Below are 26,307 nucleotides of genomic sequence, written 5' to 3'. Positions count from 1 at the left end.
TAGAAAAAAGCTAATTTTGTATCCTGGTATTGGCATTTTTCAGAGCTATACCCCATTTTCCAATTTTTTTGTTCTCTGAACCTACTTTCAGTTTGAAGTGGAAACCAGTGTGAAACCCATGGAGATTTCTGAAAAGTAGACACAATTCTGAATTCAGCAAGGTCATATGTGTAAATCCCTCAAGGTTTCCCCAAATAAACTAACAATTGAAATAAAGAAATATTGAAAATGAGTAGAAAAAAAACAGCCATTTGTGACAACTTTTTCATCTGTAACTTTTTGTCATGATGGCCGATTTACAAAAGCAATATACTATTACATATGTTAGACCTTTTGGTTGTAGGTTCACAAAGAACCTAAGGTACCCACCCAGAGCCAACTACTGAGCTGCACGGTACAATGGTTAATTATTGTGTACTGAATATAGACCAATTCATTTGGTAACGTATGTAGAGGAAAAATGGGTATCAAGGAAACCTATGCAATTCTGAAATAGGCATAAAATATGGAGTTTAGGAGCAGTGGTTATTTGTTCATCTCTGCAGTTTTGGGTACCCGTCCATTATATGATTTTGGTAGTATTCAACATGTCTTCGTTTTCACACACTTGCTTACATTTGGTAGGCATAAATGCATCCAAATCCAGTTGGTAATAACACATTTTCTACTACTCTAAGCTCCCATCCATGGTGGGGCGACCTGCGTGGCTTTCACCAGATTTATTTTTACAGAGAATCCCTTGCAAACCTCAATCTTTGACCAAAAAAAATGAAATTTTCCTTACACCTCTGTGATGGAAAGTTCTGGAATCTGCAGGGAGCCACAAACTTCCTTCCACCCAGCATTCCCCCAAGTCTCCTGATAAAAATTATACCTCACTTGTGTGGGTAGGCCTAAGTGCCCGCGACAGGAACCGGCTCCAAACACTACATGGAAACATCACATTTTTACACTCAAACCTGACCCTTTTTTTGTAAAGTGGGTAGCTGTGGATTTTGGGACTTAGGAAAACCTAGCAAACTTGTACATTTGTGAAAACTAGACACCTGAGGGAATCCAGGGTGGGGTGACTTGCGTGGTTTCCACCAGGTGTTTTTACCCAAACCTCAAACTTTGACTAAAAAACACACATTTTCTTACACTTTTGTGATGGAAAGTCCTGGAATTTGCAGGAAGCCACAAACCACCTTCCATCCAGCATCCCCCCCAAGTCACCTGATAAAAATGGTACCTCACTTGTGTGGGTGGACCTAGTGCCCGCAACAGGGAACTGCCCAAAATACAACATGAATACATCAATTTTTTACGTTTTTTTGTAAAGTGGCTGGTTGTGGATTTTGGGCTCCAGCTCAGCCGGCACCTAGGCAAACGTGCCTTGTGTGGCTCTTGCAAGGTCATTTTACCCAGGAACCTTTGCACAACTCAAAATTCTACCAAAAATGCACATTTTCCACACATTTCTATATGGAAAACATCTAGAACCTGCAGGGACCAACAAACTTACTATCACCTGGTGTTCCCACACGTCGCCTGATAAGCACTGTATCCCTTTTGTGTTGGTGGGTCTAGAGACCACAACACAAAAGGCCCTAAAGTGATCCATTGAGAGCTAGGCAGTTGGGGTAGCTGCTGTATTTGTGTTATGGAACCTTTGGAATCCGCAGGCATCTACAAAATTCCTACCACCAAGCATTTTCCTACTTGTGCCAATTACAAAACATGCCCCACTTATGTGGCTGGGCCAAGTGCTTGCGACAGAAACGGATCAAACCAAGGTCAATTGGAGCCCCCTGGTAAGGGCTCCACTTAACCTGGATTTGATACATTCCTGTAGAAGGCACCGGACGCAGCCACACTAGTGGGGCAGTGTTTTTTTCAGTACAAAGGGGAGTGGTAGGAATTTTGTGGTTTCCTGCGTATTCCGGAAGTTCTCAAAGCAGAAATGGAAGGAAAATGCATGTTCCAGGCAGAGTTTGAGGCTTGCAGGTCATTGTGCATAAGAAAACCTTTTGGGATCCACGGAAGGCACACCATTCTAGACTCCCCTGGTTGTCTAGTTTTCAAAAATGTCTGTGGTTCGTAGGTTTGCATGGTTTGTGCCACAGCACATCCTAAATACTGCTATTGCTTATCTCTCAATATAGTGCTTTAGTGCCTTTTGTGCCAAGGTGTCTTGGCCCACCCACACAAGTGAGGTACCGTTCTTATCGGGAGAGGTGTGGGAATTCGGAGTAGTAGAAAATATGTCTCCCCACAAATTCGAGAACTTTACGTCACAGAAATGTGAGGAAAACTTGTTTCTTACCAAAGTGTGACCATTGCAAGGGCTTTGGTATAAAATTACCTTGTGAGAGCTGCGCAAGTTATGCACCTTCTGGACCCCTCTGGTTGTCTAGTTTTAAAAAATGTGCAGGTTTGCTAGGTTTGCCCAAGTGCTGGCTTAGCTAGGTCCCAATGTCCACAGCTACCCACATTGCAAAAAAAAAAAAAGGTTTTGGTTTCACTGCATGAATGTGATGTGTGTATGTTGCGTTTTTAGCATTTTCCAATCTTACCCACAACAATTGGGCTCAGTTTTTATATGGAGGCACATGGGAGCTCTGGTTGGTTGTCAGTTTGTGGATCACAACAGATTATAGAAATTTCCAACACAAAATGTAATTAAATGAGTTATCTTAGCCATGTACGCACCTTCAAGTTTTGTACGGCATTATAGAAAAAGTGAACAAAATCAATCCAAGTTACACCATGCTGGACACCTCTGGGTTTTTAGATTGCAAAAAAGAAAACAAGGAGTTCTTAGTAAGGGCCAGAATTACATTTTGGCTGACAGAGAAGTCTCTGTCGCCCTGGCGTAGGGCTTAATATCTGTCATGGTGAGATTACTCTGCCCGCCAAATTTAGAAATGAGCACCAAGCCCCGTCATGGCTGTTCCTGTCAATACCTTTTTACGGTTCTTCATCAACATAACGGAGCCAACCATCAATTATAAAAAAAAAAAATCCTTCAAAAAAAAAAAAAATCCAGAATTTTCTTTTGGAAGAAAAAATGGCCCTCACATCATGAGAGTTATCTCCCATAGCAAGGGGAGTTTTAGACAGTTTTCACTTCCCCATTCACCACCATGGTTTTCCAGGTGGAGATGGGTATTGAAAACTGACCTGTATGACTGTACATCTAAATTAGATGGGCAGGCATACAGATCAGCCACAGATGGGCTTTACTCAGTTGGGACAATGGATGGTTGCAAGCATACCAGCAATGGAGTAGTTTTCCCTATGGTTACACCATTGACCGTCTGCATATATATCGGACGGGCAGATAATTATCTTAATTGTAATGATACTCCGTTGTGGTAAAGTATCCTTACCACCACAAATATAAATCTGATACTAATTTTCTAAAGTTAATCCACCACTTACAGTGGTTGCTTTTATCACCTCCAGAAATGCTAGCTTCAAAACACAAATATTTGAATATTGAAACCAAGACTAACGAAGCTGAGCCATAAAGTAACGTTAAGGCTCCAACTGCTTTTTGGTGCATTCACATGATATTCACACACCCCACACAAGACTTTAAAACCGCCGGCCATGGACCCAATTCAGCAGATCAATGCATTCACATCAACATATACTGCCCATCGCATTCATTCTCCACAGGTCAGACACCCACCTCCATTCTGAACATTCCTGAATGTAGGCCTAGTAAACCTTTGCTAATGGCTCCTACGGCAGCCACATGAGGCTCAGAAAGACAAGTCTTACATTCATCTTTAGTGCACTCACTCTGATAAATCCAACTCCTTCTAGGAGTTCTCTGTAATCTTTTTAATAATGTGCACCATCAACGAGGAGGGTATCCTTTCACTGACACGAGCAGTCCGGGCTGAATCATGGATTAACCTAGTCGAAGGGCCAAGAAATCTATTAACAGGAAGTACAAGAATTCTGTTATAAACAACTCAGAGATGAGTATGTGGAAAAATGATCATGCATTCTCAAGTGCTAGTGTTTTAGTATGTGGCTGCAAGTCTTTCTAATTTATGTATGAGGTTTATTCGCTGTGCAGCATTCGCAAGCATAACATAAACAAAGACCTGTTCTTTCCCCCTGACAGCAAAGGGAGTACATCAGAGGTGTATTGAAGTAAAGTATGGTTATAATTCTATAATATCTGCTTGGTTACATGTCCGCTGTAAATACAACTTACTTGGTAAGTTTACACTTCTCTTCCAGGGGGATCCTCATCAATAGTCATATGCACATGAATATTCCTGCCCATGCACTGGGACCCCGGAAAACATATACATATATATGTATGATGAAATGGTCTCCCGCACCCACCTAGTAACGGTTGGGGTTCCGCAGGGATCCATTCTCAGTCCCATGCTGTTCAATGCATATTTAACACCTTTAGCGGGTATCATTAGATCATACGGTTTTGAGACCCTTTCGCATGCTGATGATACCCAGCTGCTCGTTACCTGCGACTCGGACCAGAATGGTGTTCAATCCCGTATCTGAAAGAAACACGTTAGTTAGATTCCTCACCTTAGAATATCCCCAGGCGTCAGACTGGATCCGGAAGATTTTTCGTCAGCAATACCCCTTGCGCGTCGCTAGGCGTCGTCTGCGGCTCCGCGTCCGTCGTCTGCGTCGTGCGCCGGGATGACGTCGTCGGAGTACTTAGACGCCGCCCTCGCGCGCTGACGTCAGTTCTTCTTTTTTCCGCGCCAGTAAGCGCAGATCCGGGAGAGCTACCCCTTTTAGTCTTTTTTGACTAAATCTTTTTGATCATTTTTGATCCTTGTCTGTCGACATCTGGTGCCGGTAGGATGCCTGGGTTCAAGGCTTGCGAGGATTGCCATCGACTGATGTCGGTGACCGATCACCACCGCCGGTGCCTCTACTGTCTAGGCCCCGACCACGACGCGGAGTCGTGCAACGACTGCCAGGCCCTGACTTCGAAGGCTAGGCGGGAGCGGTCCCGCAAGCTTCTCGAGCTTCGCCACTCGGCTCCGCGTCGTGCGCGATCCCGGTCTAGGAGGAGGTCCACGGATCGCTCGCGGAGCCCTAGCCGACGCCATCGATCGTCCGGCTCCAAGTCGTCGGGTAAGTCCAAACGCTCCAAGAAGTCCAAGAGGCGACATCGCTCTTCGGACTCCCCTCGCCGGTCGCGCGACTCGGCCGAGGGTCAGGGTGGTTCCACCCCCGCGGGTCCGGCGGAGCCGCAGGTGCCGCGTCCGCCCCCATACCTTCCGGTCCCTGGGGCTGACGCGGCGCCGGCGGAGATCAGTGCCTTCTTCTCGGCCATGAGGAGCCTGGCCCCGCCGTCGACGCCCGCTGGCGCGCCTTCGGGCCCCGCGGACTCGACTGGGCGACCTCGCGTGCCGGCGGCTCCGGCCCCGGCGCCGTCGACGACTCCGGTCTCGACGCCGCAGGTCCCCGCGGGGCCCATGCCTGGGCCCCAGTCGCCGCCGGTTGACCTAGTCACTCCTCCACCGGCGCCGACGCCTGAACCACCGACGCCGTCACCGGCGCCGCCGACGCCTTTGACGCCGACACCCCAGTTTAGCCCTCATCCGGACCCGGCGCCGGTGCGGCGTCGACCGACGCCGCATCCGACGCCGCTTGAGTCCTACCATCTCTACAGTCCGGTTCCGATCATTCCTCCTGTTTATCAGGAATCGGAAGAAGGGGGCGACTGGGAGGGGTTCGAGGACCCTCTGGCTGTTCAGTCACAGCTTTCTCAGGACTGGGCAGATGACCTGGGGGAGGCCAGTGGGCTGGACACCTCGCCAGACACTGGATTCACTTCTCCTCCGACCGTGGCTTCGGAGGAGGGTGCAGCATTTTCTGTGGTGCTGCGCAAGGCGGCCGAGGCCCTTGGGCTCGAGTTGCCTGCCGTGGCTGTGAGGACTAACATCCTCACTGAGGTGCTTCAAACCTCAGCAAGCTCCACTGAGCCTCTGCTGCCGTTCAACGAGGCCCTCACTGACGTTCTGCAGGGCACCTGGTCCAAGCCCTCCACAGTTCCTCCTGTGGATAGGAACGTTGCCAGGCGCCACCGCCCTGCTCCGGGCGACCCCAGTTTCCTGTCCCAACACCCCACCCCCGAGAGTCTGGTTATCCAGGCCTCTACCTCCCAATCCTCCTTCCCGACCGCTCCGCCGGACCGGGATTCCAAGAGACTCGAGCAGTTTGGCAAGAAACTGTTCTCGTCCCTTAGTTTGGGCCTGCGGTCCTTAAATACCGCCTGTCTCTTGGACCGTTATTCCCATTCCCTGTGGGATACGGTGGAGGACGTGCTGCCCCTGTGTCCGGAGGAGGTCCGGCCGCGTCTTACCCAGGCTTTGGCCGATGGGAGGGATGCAGCACGGCACGCCATACGCTGTGGGCTTGACACAACGGACTCGCTGGGTCGGGCGATTTCCACCACGGTGGCGCTCCGCCGCCACGCCTGGATGCGGTCCACGTCATTTTCCGGGGATGTCCAGACCACCCTCATGGACATGCCCTTTGATGGCACTCGCCTGTTTGGTGAGAAGGCGGACAGTGCGCTGAACCGCTTTAAGGACTCCCGGGCTACGGCCAAGTCCTTGGGCCTCTCGGCTCCGCGGGCGCACACCTCCGCTTTTCGCCCCTTTCGTGGCCAAGGAAGGGGCGCCTCCTCACGTCCGCAAAGCCACCAGCCGCAGAACCAACCTGCGCGCGGTCGTGGACGTGGCTTCCGCCGTGGCGGAAATGGAGGCCGACGTGGTCAGCCCACTTCCACCCCTGCAGCATCCGCCTCAAAGCCCTCCTAGTCCGAGCTTTCAGGCCCATACCACGCCAGTGGGCGGCAGAGTTCGCCATCACCTGCTCCACTGGCGGTCCATAACATCGGACAGGTGGGTGCTGCAAATCGTCCGAAGGGGCTACTCCCTCCCCTTCGAGACGACCCCTCCAGCCATGCCACCGCAGCACCACCGTATCTCGGGGGATCATTTGAATCTTCTCCGCGAGGAAGTTTCGGCTCTCTTGGCCAAGGGGGCCGTCGAGCGCGTTCCGAGTCCAGAAGTAGGTCGTGGTTGTTATTCCCACTACTTTCTGGTTCCCAAGAAGGGCAAGGGGGGCCTACGCCCTATCTTGGACCTCCGGAACGTCAATGCCTTCCTCCGAAAGGAAAGGTTCAAGATGCTAACGTTGGCTCAGGTTTTAGCTGCCCTAGACCCTGGAGACTGGATGGTAGCGTTGGACTTGCAGGACGCATATTTCCACATCCCCGTCCTGCCGGCCCACCGGCGTTACCTGCGGTTCACGGTGGGCCAAGAGCACTTTCAGTTTACCGTGCTCCCCTTCGGCCTCACCAGTGCCCCTCGGGTGTTCACGAAAGTGATGGCGGTGGTCGCAGCTCATCTGCGCAGATCAGGGGTTCCAGTCTTCCCCTATCTCGACGACTGGTTGTTGAAGGCGGGCTCGCCCCAGGCAGTCGTCTCCCACCTCCAGACTACGGCGGATCTCCTGCATTTGCTGGGGTTTTCCATCAACGTGCCGAAGTCACACCTGAGTCCCTCTCAGAAGCTCCTCTTCATCGGAGCGGTTCTCGATTCGGCGCAGTTCCGGGTCCATCCACCGGAACAGCGGGTCCGGGATATACGGGCCCTGATTCCCATCTTTCGGCCTCTATCCCGGGTTTCGGTCAGGCTAGTGTTGCGGCTTCTGGGGCTGATGGCCTCCTGCATCCTACTAGTGCATCACGCCAGGCGGCGCATCCGGGCTCTGCAGTGGGACCTGAAGTTTCAGTGGGCCCAGCATCACGGCAACCTGTCCGACCATGTCTTGATCTCGGAGGGCACTGCACAACAGTTGCAGTGGTGGCTCACGGACCGCGAGTGGGTCAAGGGCAAGAGCCTCTCCCTTCCCCAACCAGAGCATGTCGTAGTGACGGATGCGTCCCTCCTGGGATGGGGTGGCCATATGGGAGAGGCGGAGATCAGAGGCCTCTGGTCTCCGGCGGAGTCTCGTCTCCACATCAACCTGTTGGAGTTGAGAGCGATCCGGCTTGCACTGAAAGCCTTCCTTCCCTCTGTCAGGGGAAGTGTCGTGCAGGTGTTCACGGACAACACCACCGCCATGTGGTATTGCAACAAACAGGGCGGGGTGGGGTCGTGGACCCTTTGTCAGGAGGCTCTGCGCCTCTGGACATGGCTGGAACACCAGGGCGTCACCCTGGTGGTTCAACATCTGGCGGGCTCTCTGAACGCCAGAGCAGACGAACTCAGCCGCCGGTGCATGATGGATCACGAATGGCGTCTGAACTCCGAAGTGGCGCAAGGCCTCTTTCAGCAGTGGGGAGAGCCTTGGTTAGATCTATTCGCCACCGAAGAGAACGCGCAATGTCAGCAGTTCTGCGCGTTGGAATTTCCAAGGCGGCACTCGCTCGGCGACGCTTTTCGTCACGAGTGGAGTTGCGGTCTGTTGTACGCCTTTCCGCCTATACCACTTCTGCCCAGAGTGCTGAAGAAGATCAGGCACGACCGGGCCCAAGTCATCTTGGTGGCTCCGGATTGGGCACGAAGATACTGGTATCCCGAGCTACTCAGTCTGTTGACCGATTCCCCGATACGTCTGCCCCTTCGGGAGGATCTTCTGTCGCAGCAGCAGGGGACGGTCCTCCACCCGAACCTGTCCAGCCTCCACCTCCATGCGTGGAGATTGAGCGGCGGCAGTTGATGCCATTTGACTTGCCTCCTGAAGTCTGTGATATCATTCTGGCAGCCAGGCGTCCCTCCACAAAGTCGGTATACGCCTGCCGGTGGAACAAATTTGTGGCATGGTGCACAGCAAAGGCTGTGGATCCCCTTTCCGCCCCTCTTTCTGAGGTTCTCCTCTTCCTTCTTTCTCTGGCCCGGCAGGGCTCTGCCCTGGGCACCCTGAAAGGTTATCTTGCTGCCATCTCCGCCTTCTTGCGGCTTCCTGATCAGCCTTCTCTTTTCAAGTCCCCTGTGGTTACACGCTTTCTCAAAGGCATTACACACACGTTCCCTCCTGTCCCTTTTGTAATGCCTCAGTGGGACTTGAATCTGGTATTGACATTCCTGATGTGCGCTCCCTTCGAGCCTCTTCACAATTGCCCTCTTCGTCTTCTAACTCTAAAGACTGCTTTTCTGGTAGCCATCACCTCGGCTAGACGGGTGAGTGAGCTCCAGGCTTTATCTTCAAAGCCTCCTTTTCTGTCTGTTCATCCGGACAAGGTTGTCCTTCGGCCTCGTCCCTCCTTTCTTCCTAAAGTGGTGACTCCATTTCACCTTGGGCAGTCTGTCACCTTGCCCACCTTCTTTCCGCCTCCGCATCCTTCCAAAGAGGAAGAGAGGCTCCACCGTCTGGACCCAAAACGTGCGCTCTCCTTTTATCTGGACCGCACAAAACAGTTCCGGGTGGACGACCAGCTTTTTGTTGGGTACGTGGGCGCTAAGAAGGGGAAAGCTGTGCACAAACGGACCATCTCTCGGTGGGTCGTTTTGTGTATAAAAATTTGCTATTCCTTGGCTAAAAAGGACCCTCCTGTTGGGCTGCGCGCCCATTCTACTCGGGCCACGGCGGCTACTACTGCCTTGGGACGGGGAGTCCCTTTGCAGGACATCTGTCAGGCGGCGACGTGGGCTTCGCTACACACGTTTGCCAGGCATTATTGCCTTGACAGCCAAGTCCGGAGGGATGGCTTCTTTGGCCGTTCTGTCCTCCAGGACTTTCTGGTGTGATCTTGGTTCGCAGACCCACCACCGGGGATGGTATTGCTTGGGTATCTATTCTAAGGTGAGGAATCTAACTAACGTGTTTCTTTCAGATGAACAAGTTACTTACCTTCGGTAACGATGTATCTGTAAGAAACATTAGTTAGTTAGATTCCTCACCGACCCACCCATCCTCCCCGTTCTGCGAACTGACATCTAGGGTTAAGGTTATCCTTTTCAGGCCCCTAGATTTTGTTTTTGGCACCAGTGTCGGTCTTTGCATGGCTCTGCGTTCCTGGCGCGGAAGGCTATGTACAAGAACTGACGTCAGCGCGCGAGGGCGGCGTCTAAGTACTCCGACGTCATCCCGGCGCACGACGCCGACGACGGACGCGGAGCCGCAGACGACGCCTAGCGACGCGCAAGGGGTATTGCTGACGAAAAATCTTCCGGATCCAGTCTGACGCCTGGGGATATTCTAAGGTGAGGAATCTAACTAACTAATGTTTCTTACAGATACATCGTTACCGAAGGTAAGTAACTTGTTCTTTAAGAGCTGTATGGTCCAGATTAACAACTGGATGAGCTTAAATAAGTTACAGTTGAATGGCAGCAAGACTGAGGTTATTCTCTTCGGAAAAGCCGAGCAGTTCTGGACACAGGACTGGTGGCCCACGGAGTTGGGCTCCTGTCTCTCCCCCAAGCTAGCAGTGCGCAACTTAGGTCCATGAAAGCTCATATCAATCAGGTGCTAGGAGTCTGCTTTGGGATCATGCGTAAGCTCCGAAAAATCTTTAAATGGCTACCCATTGAAGCACGGAAACCACTGGTCCAGGGACTTCTCATTAGTTGCCTTGACTATGGTAACGCCCTGTTTACCGTACTTAATCAGGATCTGCTTTCTAAACTTCAAATCCTTCAAAATACTGCCGCCAGACTTGTTCTTAACCTCCCCTCCCGTACCCCATCGGCTCCTACTCTTAAAACCTTGCATTGGCTCTCGGTTCGCCAAAAAGGACGCTATAAAATCCTAAGCATTACTCACAAGCTAATGTAAAATACAAGCCTGTTGATCAGGATCCCCTGTTTCTAAAATCGGATCCTCCACCGGACTCCGTGATTATCACAGCGGCGAAGAAAACGCATGCGGTCTCCTCTTCTTCCTCAGTTCCTCCAGAGAAGGAGAGTAGATTCTTGGGGGAGAAAGGCATGTGGTTCAACGGCGGCCTCTTTAAAGGTGTCAAGTGCTGCAGCCCTGTTGGGCCGTTACGACAAATCTTTATGGGATTCCCTGGCGCACTTTAAAGAAAAGCTGCCGAAAGAGGATCGCCAAGATTTTGCTGAGATTCTCCAGGAAGGGGCGCTGGTAGCCAATCAAGTGATTAGTACAGCAGCCGATGGGACTTCTCTGGCTGCACATTCATATTCTCATGGAATATGTGCGCGGAGGTCTTCCAGGAAACGTTTCACAGCTTTGAAACCTGAAGCCCAGCAACATATCTTAAATCTACCTTTCTCTGGCAGCTCTCTTTTTGGCACCCACACCAACAAGAAGATGGCCAGGGTGAAGGCCGAGCTGGACACGCTAAAGGTCATAGGCTTGGAAAAGAAAAAAGTATTAACGCGCCGATACAGGCCTTACAACCGCAAAAACTACCATCAGAGGGTTCTAACCCCTCAATGGTCGCAAAGGCAATTCCAACAGTCCAAATCTCATTTCCAAAGCCGTAGATCCTCCAGAGGCCGAGGAGGACAGCAACAGAAATCCTCCACTGCAGACAAAACCTCAGGGAAGCATTGATTTTCTGCTTCCTCTAGCGCCGTTGCCCACTCCAGTGGGAGGAAGTATCTTGAATCATGTAGCAGAGTGGCGCAACATAACCAAAGATCAGTGGGTGCTTAATATACTGAGCAATGGATATGCGCTACGTTTCCAAAGAACATTCCTCCAGTAAGATCACACCCTCACCAACTAAAATTACTACGTCAGGAGGTTTCTATCCTTCTACAAAAGTTGGCTGTAGAAGAGGTTCCTCCTGCTCAACGAGGAAAAGGAGTCTACTCCAGGTATTTCCGTGTGCCAAAAAAGGACCAAACACACAAATTCAAACCTATCCTGGATCTTCGATCTCTGAACAAGGTCATCCAGAAGGAGAAGTTTCGTATGTGGGCGCTACATCAAATATATCCGCACCTGCAGAAAGGGGATTGGATGTGTTCGGTAGACCTCCAAGATGCGTACTTCCACATCCCGATTGTCCCACATCATCGCAAATTCCTGAGATTTATGGTAGGCGCCAAACATTACCAATTCAGAGTCTTACAGTTTGGCCTCAAGTCTGCGCTGAGAGTATTCATGAAATGCATGACAGTGGTGGCCGCAGCTTTACATCGTCAAGGCCTGTTCGTGTGTCCGTATCTGGACGATTGGCTGTTGAAGGGTTCGTCCCCCCAAATGGTGAAGAACCACTATCGGATCTGCCTAAATCTGCTACACCGCTTGGACCTTCATGTGAACATGGAAAAATCGGTCCATCAGCCCACTCTAACTCTCCATTATCTGGGCGCCACCATAGACTCCAGCGTAGGAAAAGTGTTTCCTTCTGAGGAGCGACTGTTATCAATGAAGCAGAAGTGCAATACGCTTCTTCAAGCGCATCAGCCATCAGTACCACAAGTGGCATCTCTACTGGGGTCGATGGCCTCTTGCATCTTTCTCATCCCCAACTCCAGATTGAGAATGATACACACGGACAATACAACCACCATGTATTACTTAAACAAACAAGGTGGAAAACGTTCTCGCCCACTATCAATGGAATCCCAAGCGATTTGGCACTGACTCCTGGCCATGAATCTCAATCACAGCGGTGCATCTGCCAGGAGAACAGAATGTGCAGGCAGACGCTCTCAGTCGACCCTTTGAAGAACAAGAAGACTGGGTGCTCAATGACGAGGTGGTGACCTACATCTTTCATCAATGGGGTCGTCCATCCATCGACCTCTTCGCAGACAATCTAAACAGAAAATGCCACGCCTTTGCGTCTAGATTTTAATGTCCAGGAACGAGAAGGAATGCTCTTTTGATAGACTGGTCCGGGACGTTTGCATACGCCTTTCCGCCCCTTCTTCTCATCCCGAAGGTGGTGACCAAGTTCATCCGATCCAGGATGAAGATGATTCTGATAGCACCGAACGGGCTCGCCAGTGGTGGTATCCGAACCTATTGTAGCTCTCGATCTGTCCGCACAGGATGCTTCTGTGCCGACCGGACCTTCTGACCAAAATGGGCGGGAAGATTCTGCACCCCATCCTTCACTCACTGAGGTTGGCAGCATGGATCCTGAGGTCCTGCAGAACAGACACTTGAATCTCCCTCAGGACTGTATGAACATTTTGAGGGAATCAAAGAGACCTTCCACAAGGAGTTCTTACTCTTTAAATGGAAGAGATTTTACTTGTGGTGTATGCGTAATGGTTGTAATCCTACTAGCAGGCAAGGGGAGGTAATCTTGCCTTATCTTCTTTATTTAGCCAAATCAGGTTTGAAGTACACCTCTATAAAAGTTCATTTGGCGCCCATTACAGCCTACAGAAAGTCACCTAACCAGCCTTCTTTCTTTCAGCTTCAGGTGATCAAAGATTTCCTTCAGGGGTTGAAGAAGGTTTTTCCCCCTGTCCGACCTCCTTCTCCTCCTTGGGTGTTGAATCTAGTCTTGTCTAAATTGATGGGTCCTCCTTTCGAACCCATTCATTAGGCCACATTACAGCACCTAACATGGAAAGTGGCTTTTCAAGCGGCTATTACGTCAGCACACAGAGTGAGTGAAATCCAGGCACTCTGCTCTAAGGAACCGCATACGGTTTTCCATCACAATAGGGTGGTTTTGAGGACTCATCCTTCTTTACTACCAAAAGTGGTGTCTGACTTCCATGTCAACCAGACAATTTCTCTTCACTCTTTTTTTCCCAATCCAGCTACACCAGCAGAGAGGTCTCTTCACTCCCTAGACCTCAAGAGGGTTCTTAAATTCTATTGGGCGAGAACAAAATCCATTAGAAAGTCTGACCAATTGTTTAAAAACTATCGTGCCGTTAGGACAGGTTTCCCAGCCTCCAAACGATCCATTTCGAGGTGGATAGTGTCCTGCATTAGCTACTTGCTTATCAATTGGCGAACAAGCCTCTATTGGTTTCCCCTAATGCTCACTCCACTAGGGGAAAAGCGGCTACAATAGCCTTCTTACATAATGTACCGATGGCCGAGATTTGCAAGGCAGCAACACATTTACTAGACACTATTGTCTTGATTCTGATTCCAGAGCAGATACACAAGTAGGCCAAGCCTCCTTGAGGAATCTGTTCCAATGCTAGCTTGTTTGGATGTTTTGCTTATGATGTTTTATTAATGTTTGCTTGATTTGATGTTTATTGTTTGTCCGCAGGAAGAGCGGATGGGCTTGCTACTCGATTCATGTGCTTATGACTAATGATGAGGATCCCCTGGAAGAGAAGGATAAGTAATCAATCAGTGAATTGTAAGTGTGCTACTCACCCGTGAGGGTCTTAAGGCGCTGAGGGGGGGGGGGGGGGGGGGGTTCTGTCTTCCTTGACTCAGAAGGGATCCACTTGAAGGTCTTGCAGAGGAAACGGAGGGTGTTGAAGCAGCTGGAGGTGATGGCGTTGATCTGTCGGTTCATGGTGAGTGATGAGTCGAGTACGATGCCGAGGTTCTTTGCGTGGTCTGAGGGGGTAGGTGGGCTTCTGAGGGCAGTCGGTCACCAGGTGCTGTCCCATGCAGAAGGGGTGGTACCGAGGACGAGGACACCCTGCCTTCTCTGCGTTGAGCTTCAGGCAGCTGTTGGTCATCCAGACTGCGATGTCTTGCATTCCTTTCTGGAAGTTGAGATAGCAGTGGTGGGGTCTTTGGTGAGGGAGAGGATGAGCTGGGTGTCGTTGGCGTAGGATACGATGTTGAGGCCGTGTTGTCGGACGATGGCTGCGAGGGGGGCCATGTAGATGTTGAAAAGGGTGGGGCTCGGGGATGAACCCTGTGGGACTCCGCAGGTGATTTTCGTGGGGTCGAAGAGTAAGGGTGGGAGTCTGATCCTGTGACTTCTTCCTGTGAGGAATGATCGCATCCAGTCCAGGGCTGTTCCTTGTATGCCAACGTCGTGTAGTCTGGCGACTAGTGTGCGGTGGGAGACTGTGTCGAAGGACGCTGATAGGACGAGTAGGATGAGGGCTGCGGAGTGGCCTTGGTCCAGGAGGGTGTGGATGTCGTCTGTGGCGGCGAGTAGGGCGGCCTCTATGCTGTGGTTGCTTCGGAATCCGGATTGGGACGGGTCGAGGACGACGTTCTCTTCAATGAATAATGGCAGTTTCCTGTTGACTGTTTTCTCTGCAACTTTGGCTGCGAAGGAGAGGAGCGAGATGGGCGGATAGTTCTTGAGGTCGGTGGGGTCAGCTGTGGGCTTCTTGAGCAGGGGTCTGACTTCTGCTCGCTTCCAGTCGTGTGGGAAGGTGCCTGTTTTGAAGGTGGTGTTGCTGGTGCATTGTAGTTCGGGTGCAATGGCGGCCGCAGCTCTGTGGTAGATGTGAGGGGGGAAGGGGTTGGTGGGGGCCCCAGAGTAGATGCTTTTCATGGTTGAGGCGGTGTCTTTTGCCGTGATCGGTGTCCAGTTGGAGATGGTGGGCTGGCTGGTGTTTCTGGGGGGCGGGAGCCATCTGTGGCGCCTGGTGGATGGTCGATGAAGTTGTCGTAGAGGTTTTTGATCTTGAGATGGAAATAGGTTCCAAGCTTGTCGCAGAGGTCTTGGGATGGGGTGATGTCTGTGGCTTCGCTGTGTGGGTTGGTGAATTCTTGAATGACAGTGAGAAGTTCCTTGGAGTTGGTCAGGATTTTTTTGTGGATGAAGTTCCTCTTGGTGGCTCTGATCTGGTTGTGGTAGTCCGTCACGACGTCCTTTTAGGTGGTGTGGTTTTCGATTGTCTTGGTGTTTCTCCAGTTCTTCTCCAGGCGTCTGCAGGCGAGTCTGGCTTCTTGGAGAGCGGTGGTGAACCAGGCGGCTTTCCTTGGGCGTTGTCTGTCGGGGTTGCTTAGCGGGGCGAGCTGGTCTGTGCAGTTGGAGATCCAGGTGTGGAGTTCTCTGGCTGCGTCGTTCGTGTCGGGTGCCCAGGTGGGGTTGTCTATGGTGAGGGTGGAGTTAAGTTGCTCGTCGGTAGCCTTGCTCCAGTTCCTTTGTGGTGGGCGTGGGGCTGGTTTGGGTGCCTTGGATTTGTTGATGGCGAAGTGTACGCAGTGGTGGTCGGTCCATGGCGGCTGCATTGTGTGGCTGAATTGGATGCTGTTTCCTGCCACGAAGATGTAATCCTAGTTCTCTTCCAGGGGTATACTCCTCAAAGTCATAAGCAACCGTCCCACCTCCCCGGGCAAATGAGCAAGGTAAATGTCATCTCTTTGTTCCCTGGCCTTCGGGTCTCCGCAGAGAACAACTGACCTAACTGTCACCCCTGAGGCATGATGGGAAGCTGGGGGTCATGGCTGCCTTAAAGGCACGGTGCCAGTTTTTCTGTGTATTTCTATGGGTTAGCTTTTCAGCTTTTCTACACTGTTTTCTACAATGCAGCCTGTGAGCTGGCAATGCTTTCATTCCTCTTTGCAAGATTATGGTTTCTACTGTGCATTAAAGCAGTTTTCAAATGTGCTTTGCTTTTCCCCTGCTTTTTTGTTTGTGTATATGTGCAAAGAGAATTCTTATAGCATTACTCAGCTCTTGGTTTATGGAGGGCTGTATTTGTTGTTTTTTGTTATAATATATATATATATATTGCAACAACGGGTACTCGATGATCGTCGATACCGGATGGAAAGCACACGCGGGAACATAGAATTAAAGTATCCAATACTTTATTAGTGCAGACCCCCTTCTCTGACAGACTCGTTTCGCCTGGCGGCTTTATCAATCAAAAAAAATAATATATATAGCTTCATATGTTTTTCACATATATATGTATATGTTTTCCGGGGTCCCTGCGTATGCCTTTGATGAGGATACCCCTGGAAGAGAACTAGTGGAGAAGTGTGGCTCACTGGTTAGAGTAGGCAGACCTGGAAGCAGAGGTCAGCCCGGGACCAGGGTTCAATTCCCGGCTCGGCTGGGTCTTGAGTCCATAAATTGTCCATGGACTCGATAATTCTCGCTCCAGTGCATACTCGATTCATGGGTTCACACTCTGCGACTCTGGGCAATAGCTTGCTTAATCTCCACAATGGCCCCTCGCGGCGGGATGCCTGGCTTTCACCTTGTGGATGCCCTGCTGGGTTATCTCACAGGGGAATACCAGGACGGGTTCCCTAAAGCAAGCGCTTAGAGACCGGTTGGTGATTTGCGCTATATAAATATCTGCACATTACTTGTGAGTAATTTATCCATCTGCACCATAGAGAATCTCTATACCAATTGATTCAGTAAGTCTGTCCAAAAAGAAAGCCATTGGATGAATGCCAGTAATATGCTTACTTCCGAGTGGCAGAAAGAAGGTTACCTACTTAACATGTTTTGCTGTAAATGCACAATTAGATTGAAGTAAGGCTGGTGTCCTTCTTTCACATAATGACTTGAGTCTCCCTAAAACGTTTCTTCTCACACTCCACACCACATTTCCATTTCACCAGTCCACACAGATGGAAATTGATTTTCTTGGCTTATGATTATGTGCACGCATGTTGTCCATTTTGGAATGGGTGTTAATAACAAAACGCATCCCAGAATGGCCACGTTGAACTGAATTTTTGGTTTAATGCTAGCAAATCCCATCCTTGGCTGATTGGTAGATAAGCATCAGCACTTATGGTGTTGCAGGTAATAGATACTTAACACTTAAGAATAAGGGCAAGTGAGACAACTTACCATATTTAGGAGGTGAATGACACTGACATTTATACTATTTTGATGCCCTAGTAATTATGAGAATGGTTATTTAGGATATCTAAAGAAAGGACTGTCTATGTCAAATTGTTCCTTGATGAGGATCGGTAATACAGCATTTTTACTCCTATATCATTGTAATTGAATTATTTATTGTTCATTCAAACATGTTTTTGTGACATTAAGGAAACACATCTGTATCATTAGGGTGATCACTTCAGCATGGCACTAATTGCAGTTAGTAATAAGACATTAGTTAGTTTGCCAGTTTCCCATTTAAATTGTGTTTTCAAAATAAATAAATCATCTGTAACAGCAAGAAAAAGAACAAAAGCCGCAAGAGTGGTATCTGTAATCTGAGCATAAACTGATAAAGACCACATAAGAAATCCACAGAATGTAAGGTTTAAAAACTGACACTGTAGGAAAACTAAGATATCCCATGCCCTGACCAGATTTTAATGGAATTTTGTTTCAGATATTGCCACTCTCCTTTGTCCTTAGGGTGCCGATATTGAGCTTACTTTCCAGTAATGCAGAGTCCTGTTGGCTGTTATAGGTCTAGAGTTCAGTGGTTACATTTCTTGGCTTACACTCTGCTAATTTCTTTCCCAACATCTATGGATTTTGTGGCATGTTCATTGACTTGCTCAGTACTTCCAATGTGACAGAGAGCAGTTCCTGTTTGAGCATGGCATCTGATGGGCAGTAGCCCAAAGTCGCATGAACCATGAACAACAAGGTCTTTGATGTCCGTACACCCTTTATTGGTGAAAGACAAACCCTTCATTCACTCTCTTCTCTCTCTACATGTGCTATCTAGATGGAGAGCAAATAGGTTGTGGGAGTTGGTGGAATAATAGATCGATGGAGTTTGTGGTGCATTATGCCTGGATTTCAAAATGTTTAACTTTTGCCGCATAAGATATGTTTTGGTGTTATACCTATGGCTCCAGACATTCAATGAGCCCTGTAAGCGAGGGGGGGCGGTTAAGGGAGACAGTACACAGGTCAGTATTGTGAGCAGAGTGGATGCTTTATGTCCATCAATGTAGGAAACTCTATACGGGGGCGTAGAAAAGCACTGCAAGGTTGCATTCTATGTTAAGTTGAACGTAAATTGTTTTATTAGAACATATAGAGCATAATCCTTATATTTTCTTTGCAGCCTGAATATAAAATTGCTGATCCAGTTTGTACATATATATTCTCATTACTTGTGGTTTTTACAACCGTTCGAATTATGCGGGACACACTACTTATAATACTTGAAGGTAAGCTCTAGGAATTATGTTATCTTTTTTTGCTTTGTTTGCTGTTTTTCTAGTGCTGGATAGGAATTTATTTTGATAGTGATTTGCATGTAAGGAGATTATTTTCAAATGGTCAGATTCTGTATACCAGATTTATTGAGGAATTCACTCAGAGTCTAATTACAGTCATACATTATTTTGTAGTTTTTTTTTATACATTTTATGAACACAATCAGCTTTTCTGTCAGTCCTGCCCAATCTGTACCACTTATTGTATCCAACTACAGGACAGCTTATCACCACATCTCTTTTTGCATTTAGTTTGTACAAGTGGCTGATTAAACATTTGGGCATGCTTTAATTGGCTTCTCAAACAGTTATGTCTCTTGCTATGGTTGCCTTCTGTCTAACCTGTTTTGATTTATTTTTGTCCTCTACTATTTGAGTAAGCATGTTAAGTTACATAATGATCTCCCTACCAGTGTCTTGCATGTATGAGCCTTGCATCTAGTGGTGCAAATTCACATTCAATAAAAATGGGAAATCGTGAGTCTTTGAACAATGGTGCAGAATTTTCCTTTATTGTATATGGTCAAAGATAGCGCAGCCAACGCATTTCATCTCACAAAAGGCTTCATCAGGGCCAAATATTTGATCCAACAGGGACACGAGACACCTCCAAGTAAACAAGGCCGTAGTAGTGCACTAAATGTCCCTACAAACAAAATTAATTTGCTGTTGAGTTACTATCTCTAACACTGTATTGTGCCAGGTTGACATGACTCTAGGAAAATCTACCATTATGAACTTACATGCTATTTTGAAATGTGCTGGAAGAACCTATATATGTATAATGTATGTGTGTGTATATATATATATATATATATATATATATATATATATATATATATATCTCAAACAAAACAGTGCCCTGAGGCAACGACACGCCGACAGCAGGCTGGTAAACACCGTATTTATTCTAAAACACCACCTTTCCAGTCCAATAACACATTGCTTCCATTCTATTCCTAACGTGATTCAGAGCTTTCACAAGTATCAGGTTTGGGTGAAGATGGCAAACACACGATGCACACAGAGTGCGGGTCCGATTTTGTCATCTTTTTACCACATGAAGGACATTTGTTAAATAATGCTGGCATTCTGACTGAAAAAGTATGGTAAATTGTCAGAAATGTTTAAGAAAAGACACCCAGCAGTCAAAAAGGTCCAAAAACAAGAGTAAAAAACAAATTCTGACTAAAGATAATCAAAAACTGTTGAACTCGGGGCGTGGCTTAGCAAGCCAGCATAGCAGACGTCTTCGAAGTAGGCTCCGTCCAGCCCTTCATTAATCCTTCCTTGATCCTGCTCCTCTGGCCACGCTATCCCCCGCCTGCTGTGCCTGGAGGTGGGGAGACGCAGCGATGCTTGTTGGCGGTGTTTTGGGGGCCGGAGCGGCATCCTGCAGCGGCGGCGGGATCGGATCTACGCTGAGGCCTGTGGGCGGCGCTGAGACCGCGGCCTCGAGTGCGGCCCGGCTGGTGGATCCTGTAGCGGCGGAGCGGTTGTGAATGGGGTGGCTCCCCGCTGGTGGCGTGGAGTAAGTCACCCTGCTGGCGGGGTTTCCTGTGTGGTGCCCTCCCCCTCCCCCTAGTGATTGGGGGTCGGTCGGACCGAGGGGGAGAGTGTAGGCGACCAGGGAGGTGTTTTCTGCTGCGGCTGCCATTTTGGCCCCCCCGGCGGTGGAGCTCCCGGGACCCGTGCCTAGCCTGGTGGTGTTGGCGGTCGTCGGAGGCTCGCCCTTCCTGGGGCATTGCTGGTGTGGACATCGTGGAGCCGGGGCCTGGTGCGAGGCCCCCGAGCTGCGGAGGTTGGCCTGCCCTTCGTGGTTCGCGGGTGGGCTTCCGCCCATCCGCTCTGGGCCTCTGGCGATTCCCGGCAATTACAGAAGATCGCTCCTAGTTGTCAGTAGCCAGATCGGGCTGCGGGGAGGACCCCGGCGACACTGGGTGAGTGGTCGTACCCCCCGCTGGGTCCAGGGGAGTGCTGCGGTGGACCGGTGGTAGTGGCCTGCTCTCTGCGGGTGGGCTTGGTCCCTGCCCTCCCCCGTCTTCTCCGGGGTCTGTGTGGGGGTTCGGCGGTGCTGTCGGACCGCGTTGTTGCAGGGTGGTGACCGCGGCCTGCAGAGTCTACAGTGTCTCTTGGATGGCCCAGGGGCACATCCTGTCCGTTCCCGGGGGCCTTTCTGTGGCTCTGTGGGGGTACCATTGAGGACCCAGGCTCTGGGGCATACTGTGATATTGGGGCCCGTGCTGTGATTTCTGTGACGCCCTGGCAGAATCCTCATCTCCCGCAGGGTCACTGTGGGACATTGACATTCACCCGTTGGGCGGCGTGGAGCGGTGCCACTTGGCGCGCAGGGATTAGGGACAATCGGCGAGGGCACCCTGACGGCCGCATCGGCAGTTGGATCGAGGTGCGCGGACCGCTGCCGGACAGTAGTGTTGCCCCGAGCTATTTACGCTACCCTACTGGGGTGCACAGTGATAACGCCTGCCTGTTGGGAAGGGGGATCACGAAGGTATACCCGGCCCAGCATGACGAGAGACAAAACCGGTGGAGGGCTCTCCAAGCAAAGTACGCTGGACAAATTTGCTGGCCCTAGGGGCTCCACGGCGGGTGGGGCCCAGGGTACTGTTCCAGACAATGCCGCCCTCCTGGCAGCCATTACCCAATCCAGGGACGCCCTGGATGCCAAAATAGGGGCGGTGGGTTCAGACGTTATGTTGCTGCGCCAGGACCTGCGAAATGCGGTGGCACGCATCACTGAGACGCGGATCTCTGGAGTGGAGGATGTGGTGACGACCCTGCAACGACGAGTGGCATCTCTGGAGACTACTCAGCGGGGTTTGACGTCTAGGGTGGTGGATGCGGAGGGCAAGGCGCGACGCAACAACCTCCTCTTTGTTGGTTTTCCGGAAGGGTGTGAGTCTGGAAACATGGAGAGCTTCTCACCCAGTGGCTGGAGAGCTGGCTACCCCCCCGACTCCCTATCTAAATGCTTTGTGGTGGAGCGGGCACATAGAGCCCTGATGCAGAAGCCTCCCCCGGGGGCTCGGCCGAGGCCAGTGATTGCGAAACTACTTAACTATCACGATCGGGATGTGATCCTGAAGCAAGCCAGGGCCCAAGAACCTTTGCAGTATAACAATGCCCGTATCCTGATATTCCCGGACTATACTAAACAGACCCAACAACAGCGGCAATCATTCCTCGCGGCTAAGGCCCGCCTGCGGGAATTCAAACTTCCATATGCGTTGCTCTACCTGGCCTGGCTGCGGGTTGTCTACCGCTCCCGCACTTATTTTTTTGACTCTCCGGAGGAGGTTTTCCGTTGGACGTTGCGCCCTCACTCTCCGCCCGGGAGAGAATCTGACTCATCCTCGAGCGGAGTGGTCCGGAACGTGCCTGGTGGCCGGGTGAGGGGGTCTCGCCGCTCCAGGTCCAGGAGGCGGTCCAAATCCGGGGATGTTCCGTCGCGTGCGGGATCTGCTTTGGATCAAGCGGCACCAGCGGACTGATTAATCTCTGTGCATGTGCATCTACGATTCTTAGAAATGTTAGTAGTGGTCAGAGGAGCCCGATGAGGGCCGGTATCTCTGTTGGTCATTCCAGACGGGGATGGGGGCTAGGGGACAATGGGCTGTAGTTTGGGGATCCATTGGCGGGTGAGGGGTGGTACCCCCTGTTGGGGTCTGCCTGCCGCGACAGGTACTTCACTGTTTTTGGAGGTATAGAATGGGGGTAGGGAGTTGGTTGGGTTGTTCAGGGGAACTGTTGTTGTTCTTTCATCGCACTGTCCAATTGCAGGTCGGGGTCGCGCTGTGTGGCATGTCTTGGGCCACCAGGGCTCTTCATGTTTCTGATGTTTTGGCATGGCCGCCATTGCGGGTAGATCGTTAGATTCCTTGGGGTCCCTGCGCATTTTGAGCTGGAATGTCAGAGGGGCGCTAGATAAGATTAAGCGTGGCGCTATCCTTAAGCAGGCTAAACGCGCCTCCGCTGATATCTTGATGCTAAAAGAGACCCCTTATGGGGACAAAAGCACTCTGTTCTCAGCGCTTCGGTTATATCCAAGTGTTTCATGCGGGCTTTGTGTGGGGTTCAAGGGGAGTGGCAGTCTTGATCCACAGACGAGTCCCTTATATCCATATTAGAACGTGGGGTGATGCGCAGGGCAGATATCTTTTCCTACAGGGTACATTGAGGGGTGAGTCCATGATTTTCGGTAGCGTCTATGCCCCACCGCCGCTGTCCTGGGGTTTGTAGAGAAACTTGTGACCGTGTGGACAGATATCCCAGAGGGACTGGCAGTGGTTGGTGGGGACTGTAACGATGTGCTAGATATTGCTCTTGACAGGTGGAGGCCTGACGGGGTCCCGATGGTTCGCAATCCCACCAAGCTTCATTCCCTCGTGGTGGGCCAGGATTGGGATGACCCATGGTGTCGGTTGCATGGGGGGACTCCGGGGTTCACCTATCTCTCGGCGGTCCATGACTCCTTCTCTCGTATTGATTATATCTTCGTGTCTCGGGGGGATGCTGGCAGGGTGGTGGAGGCCGACATTCTCCCTCGAGGGCTATCTGATCACTCGCCTGTGGCCATTACACTGCGTGCTGGCCTTGCGCGAGGACCTTTCCGGTGGCGCCTCTCCTCATGGAATCTCCAAAAGGCAGAATATAGGGAACACATGGGGGACGCCATAGACCACTATTTGTTACACAATGTGGGAACGGTGTCGGCGGCGGTGTCTCTGTGGGAGGCGATGAAGCCCACACTCCGTGGGGTGGACATCTCCTTCTGCGTGGCGGTACGCAGGGCCCGCAGGGAATCTCTTGTTCGGGCAGAGGCGAAGATCTTGGATCTAGAAGAGTGCAGTGGAGATGAGGGGGCGCGGCTTGTCGCTAGCGCAATAGGATTACTCGTCCCTTTTGCTAGACGAAGCCCGCCAAACGTGGTTGGCAACCCGCAGCAGGATATATCAGTGGGGGGACAAGTCGAGCAAACTCTTACATAGATTGTGCCAAGGGGCGACGGGATCCCTGGTCCTCCCGGGTATAGTCTGTCCCGATGGAATACCGATCTCAGATCCGTCGGCCATCGCAGAAAGTTTCGCGGTCTACTATGCAGATTTCTATGCTCCCCGAGAATGTCTGTCGGCAGAGGTTATTGCCCGATTTTTTTGATGATCTTCCGCCCAGAACTCTGACTGATGAGGTAAGCGCGGACCTTGACCGCCAATTCTCGGCAGATTAACTGAATTCTGCTCTCCAGGAGCTGCAGCCGGGTTAGGCACCGGGTCCTAATGGTTTCCCGAATGAATTCTTTAAACTGTACTTCCAGCAGCTTGGTCCCCATTATTGCAGGGTCGTGGAAGAGGCTAGGGAGGTTGGTCGTTTGCCCAGAGACTGGCGGCATGCTGAGGTGCTGGTTTTCCACAAACCTGGCAGGCCTCCTGAACACCATGCATCTTACCGTCCCATCTCTCTTCTCAACGTCGAGGCTAAGGTTTTGGCCAAGGCGCTTGCTAATCGCCTCCGTCCCCATGTCTCGTCTATTGTTCATCCGGACCAGGCCGGGTTTATGCCTCAGCAGGCGACCAGTCATAATATTCGTAGAGCTCATACAGCAATCGCGGCAGCCAAGAGCTTGGGGGTACGCGCGGCCTTATTGCTTGCGGATATGGATCGAGCTTTTGATTCATTGAGCTGGGAATATTTATTCGCCCTCCTACGCAGATTGAATCTAGGGCCTCGCTTTCTCTCCAATCTAACATTACTTTACACAGACATAACAGCGTCTGTGCGCGTGGCGGGTTCTGTCTCGTCGGTCTTTCCCATTGGTCGAGGCACCAGGCAGGGGTGCCCCCTGTCACCCTATCTGTTCGCCCTGGCAATGGAGCTCCTGGCTGCGTATTGATGCGCAGGTGTCAGGGCTTGAATGGGCCAACGGACTGTCGGATCGTATAACCTTATATGCGGACGATGTGCTATTCTTTCTTACTCAGCTGGATAGGACTGGCCCGCGGTTGCTGCGTATCATGCAGGTGTTTGGGGAGACTACCGGCCTTTATATGAATGAGCGTAAGTCTACCCTGTGGGTCCTGGGTAGAGGGGCTGACCCTGGTGCCTGGGCCTCCGCGGTGCAGGTGGCGCGTGGGGAGGCTGAAATATTTGGGTGTGTCCCTCTCGGACGCGCTGTCGATTTCCTGGGAAAGGAACTTGGTTCCGGTGTGGAACAGGGTGCGTGAAGGTCCCACATGCCCCTATCTATATATGGCCGCTCTGCCATTTTCAAGATGGTCTCTCTTCCTCGCTTGCTGTACCAGCTGCAAAACCATCCATATCCTATTTCCTCGGGTTGGTTCCGCCAGGTTAATGCGGCTTTGGGACAGTTTCTCTGGGGCGGGGGTGTTGTTAGAGTGGCTCTCCGTACTTGCTTTAAATCCACGTACTGTGGGGGACTCGCTACTTCCGACATTCTTTCGTACTATATGGCCTCCCACCTGTTGGATCTTAAGAATTATGGTATGGCGACAGGTCGGATCCGGCGTATGCCCTAGAGCGCCGTTTAATGGGAGATCACTCACTACATATGCTCCTCTATTCTGCGCCCTTGGGGCGTTCTTTGCCGAGTGTGACACAGCTGGTCGGCTATTGCTACGAGCCTTCAACTTATCCAGTTTAAATACCTCCATAGAGTTTACTTTACTAGAGTCAGACTGTACAGGGCTGGTCTGGTGGCATCCCCGAATTGCCTTCGCTGCTTGCATGAAGAAGAGACGCTGCTGCATACTATATGGGATTGTTCTGCGCTAACTAGGTTTTGGCGGGGTGTACTGACATGCCTCTCAGAGGTTCTGGGTTGGAATCTCCCTCGGTCTCCTAAATTAGTGCTCCTGCATGTTATGGAGGATATAGGGGGCAATGTCTACAAGCGCCACCTGATGCTCCTGGGCTTTACCTTTGCCAAGCGCGACATTGCGAGGGCTTGGACGGCGATGGCCGCACCCTCCGTCTCAGTGTGGAAGGCAGGGCTGGATTTCTGTATGGGCCTTGAGGCCCCCATTTTTATAGCACGGGGCTGCCCGCGTAAACATCATAAAATCTGGAAGCACTGGGCAGATTACAGGGGATTGGAATTGGAGCCCATTCCAGCGTAGGGATTGTGTGGGTTGTAGTCTTTTCCTCCCTTGTCTTGGGGGGGCATGTAACAAACGCGTATTGGGCGGCATGGTGTCTTTTGGACATGTTTCATAGCGAGGGTAGAACTGTAGCTCCGATCATACTTGCTGGGTTGGTTGTGAGGTGGGGTGGGGGGTGTTATTTGTTTTTTTGTTTAAT

At 50.8% G+C, this 26,307-nt stretch overlaps 1 protein-coding gene across 2 annotated transcripts in view; it reads left to right on the top strand.

Moving 5' to 3' along the window:
* Positions 1–26,307, top strand: part of SLC30A4 (solute carrier family 30 member 4) — a 288,377-nt gene that overhangs the window by 164,972 nt on the left and 97,098 nt on the right. For both annotated transcript variants that reach the window (XM_085644236.1, XM_085644237.1), the window contains one exon: positions 18,819–18,924. In XM_085644236.1, the coding sequence (XP_085500362.1) occupies positions 18,819–18,924 (106 nt within the window). The remainder of the gene's footprint in view (positions 1–18,818; positions 18,925–26,307) is intronic.

Source organism: Triturus cristatus, chromosome 3_1 (assembly GCF_964204655.1).
Source record: "Triturus cristatus chromosome 3_1, aTriCri1.1, whole genome shotgun sequence".
Taxonomy (NCBI): Eukaryota; Metazoa; Chordata; class Amphibia; order Caudata; family Salamandridae; genus Triturus; species Triturus cristatus.
Note: the sequence above shows the minus strand (reverse complement) of the source record. Positions and strands in the feature narration are given on the sequence as shown.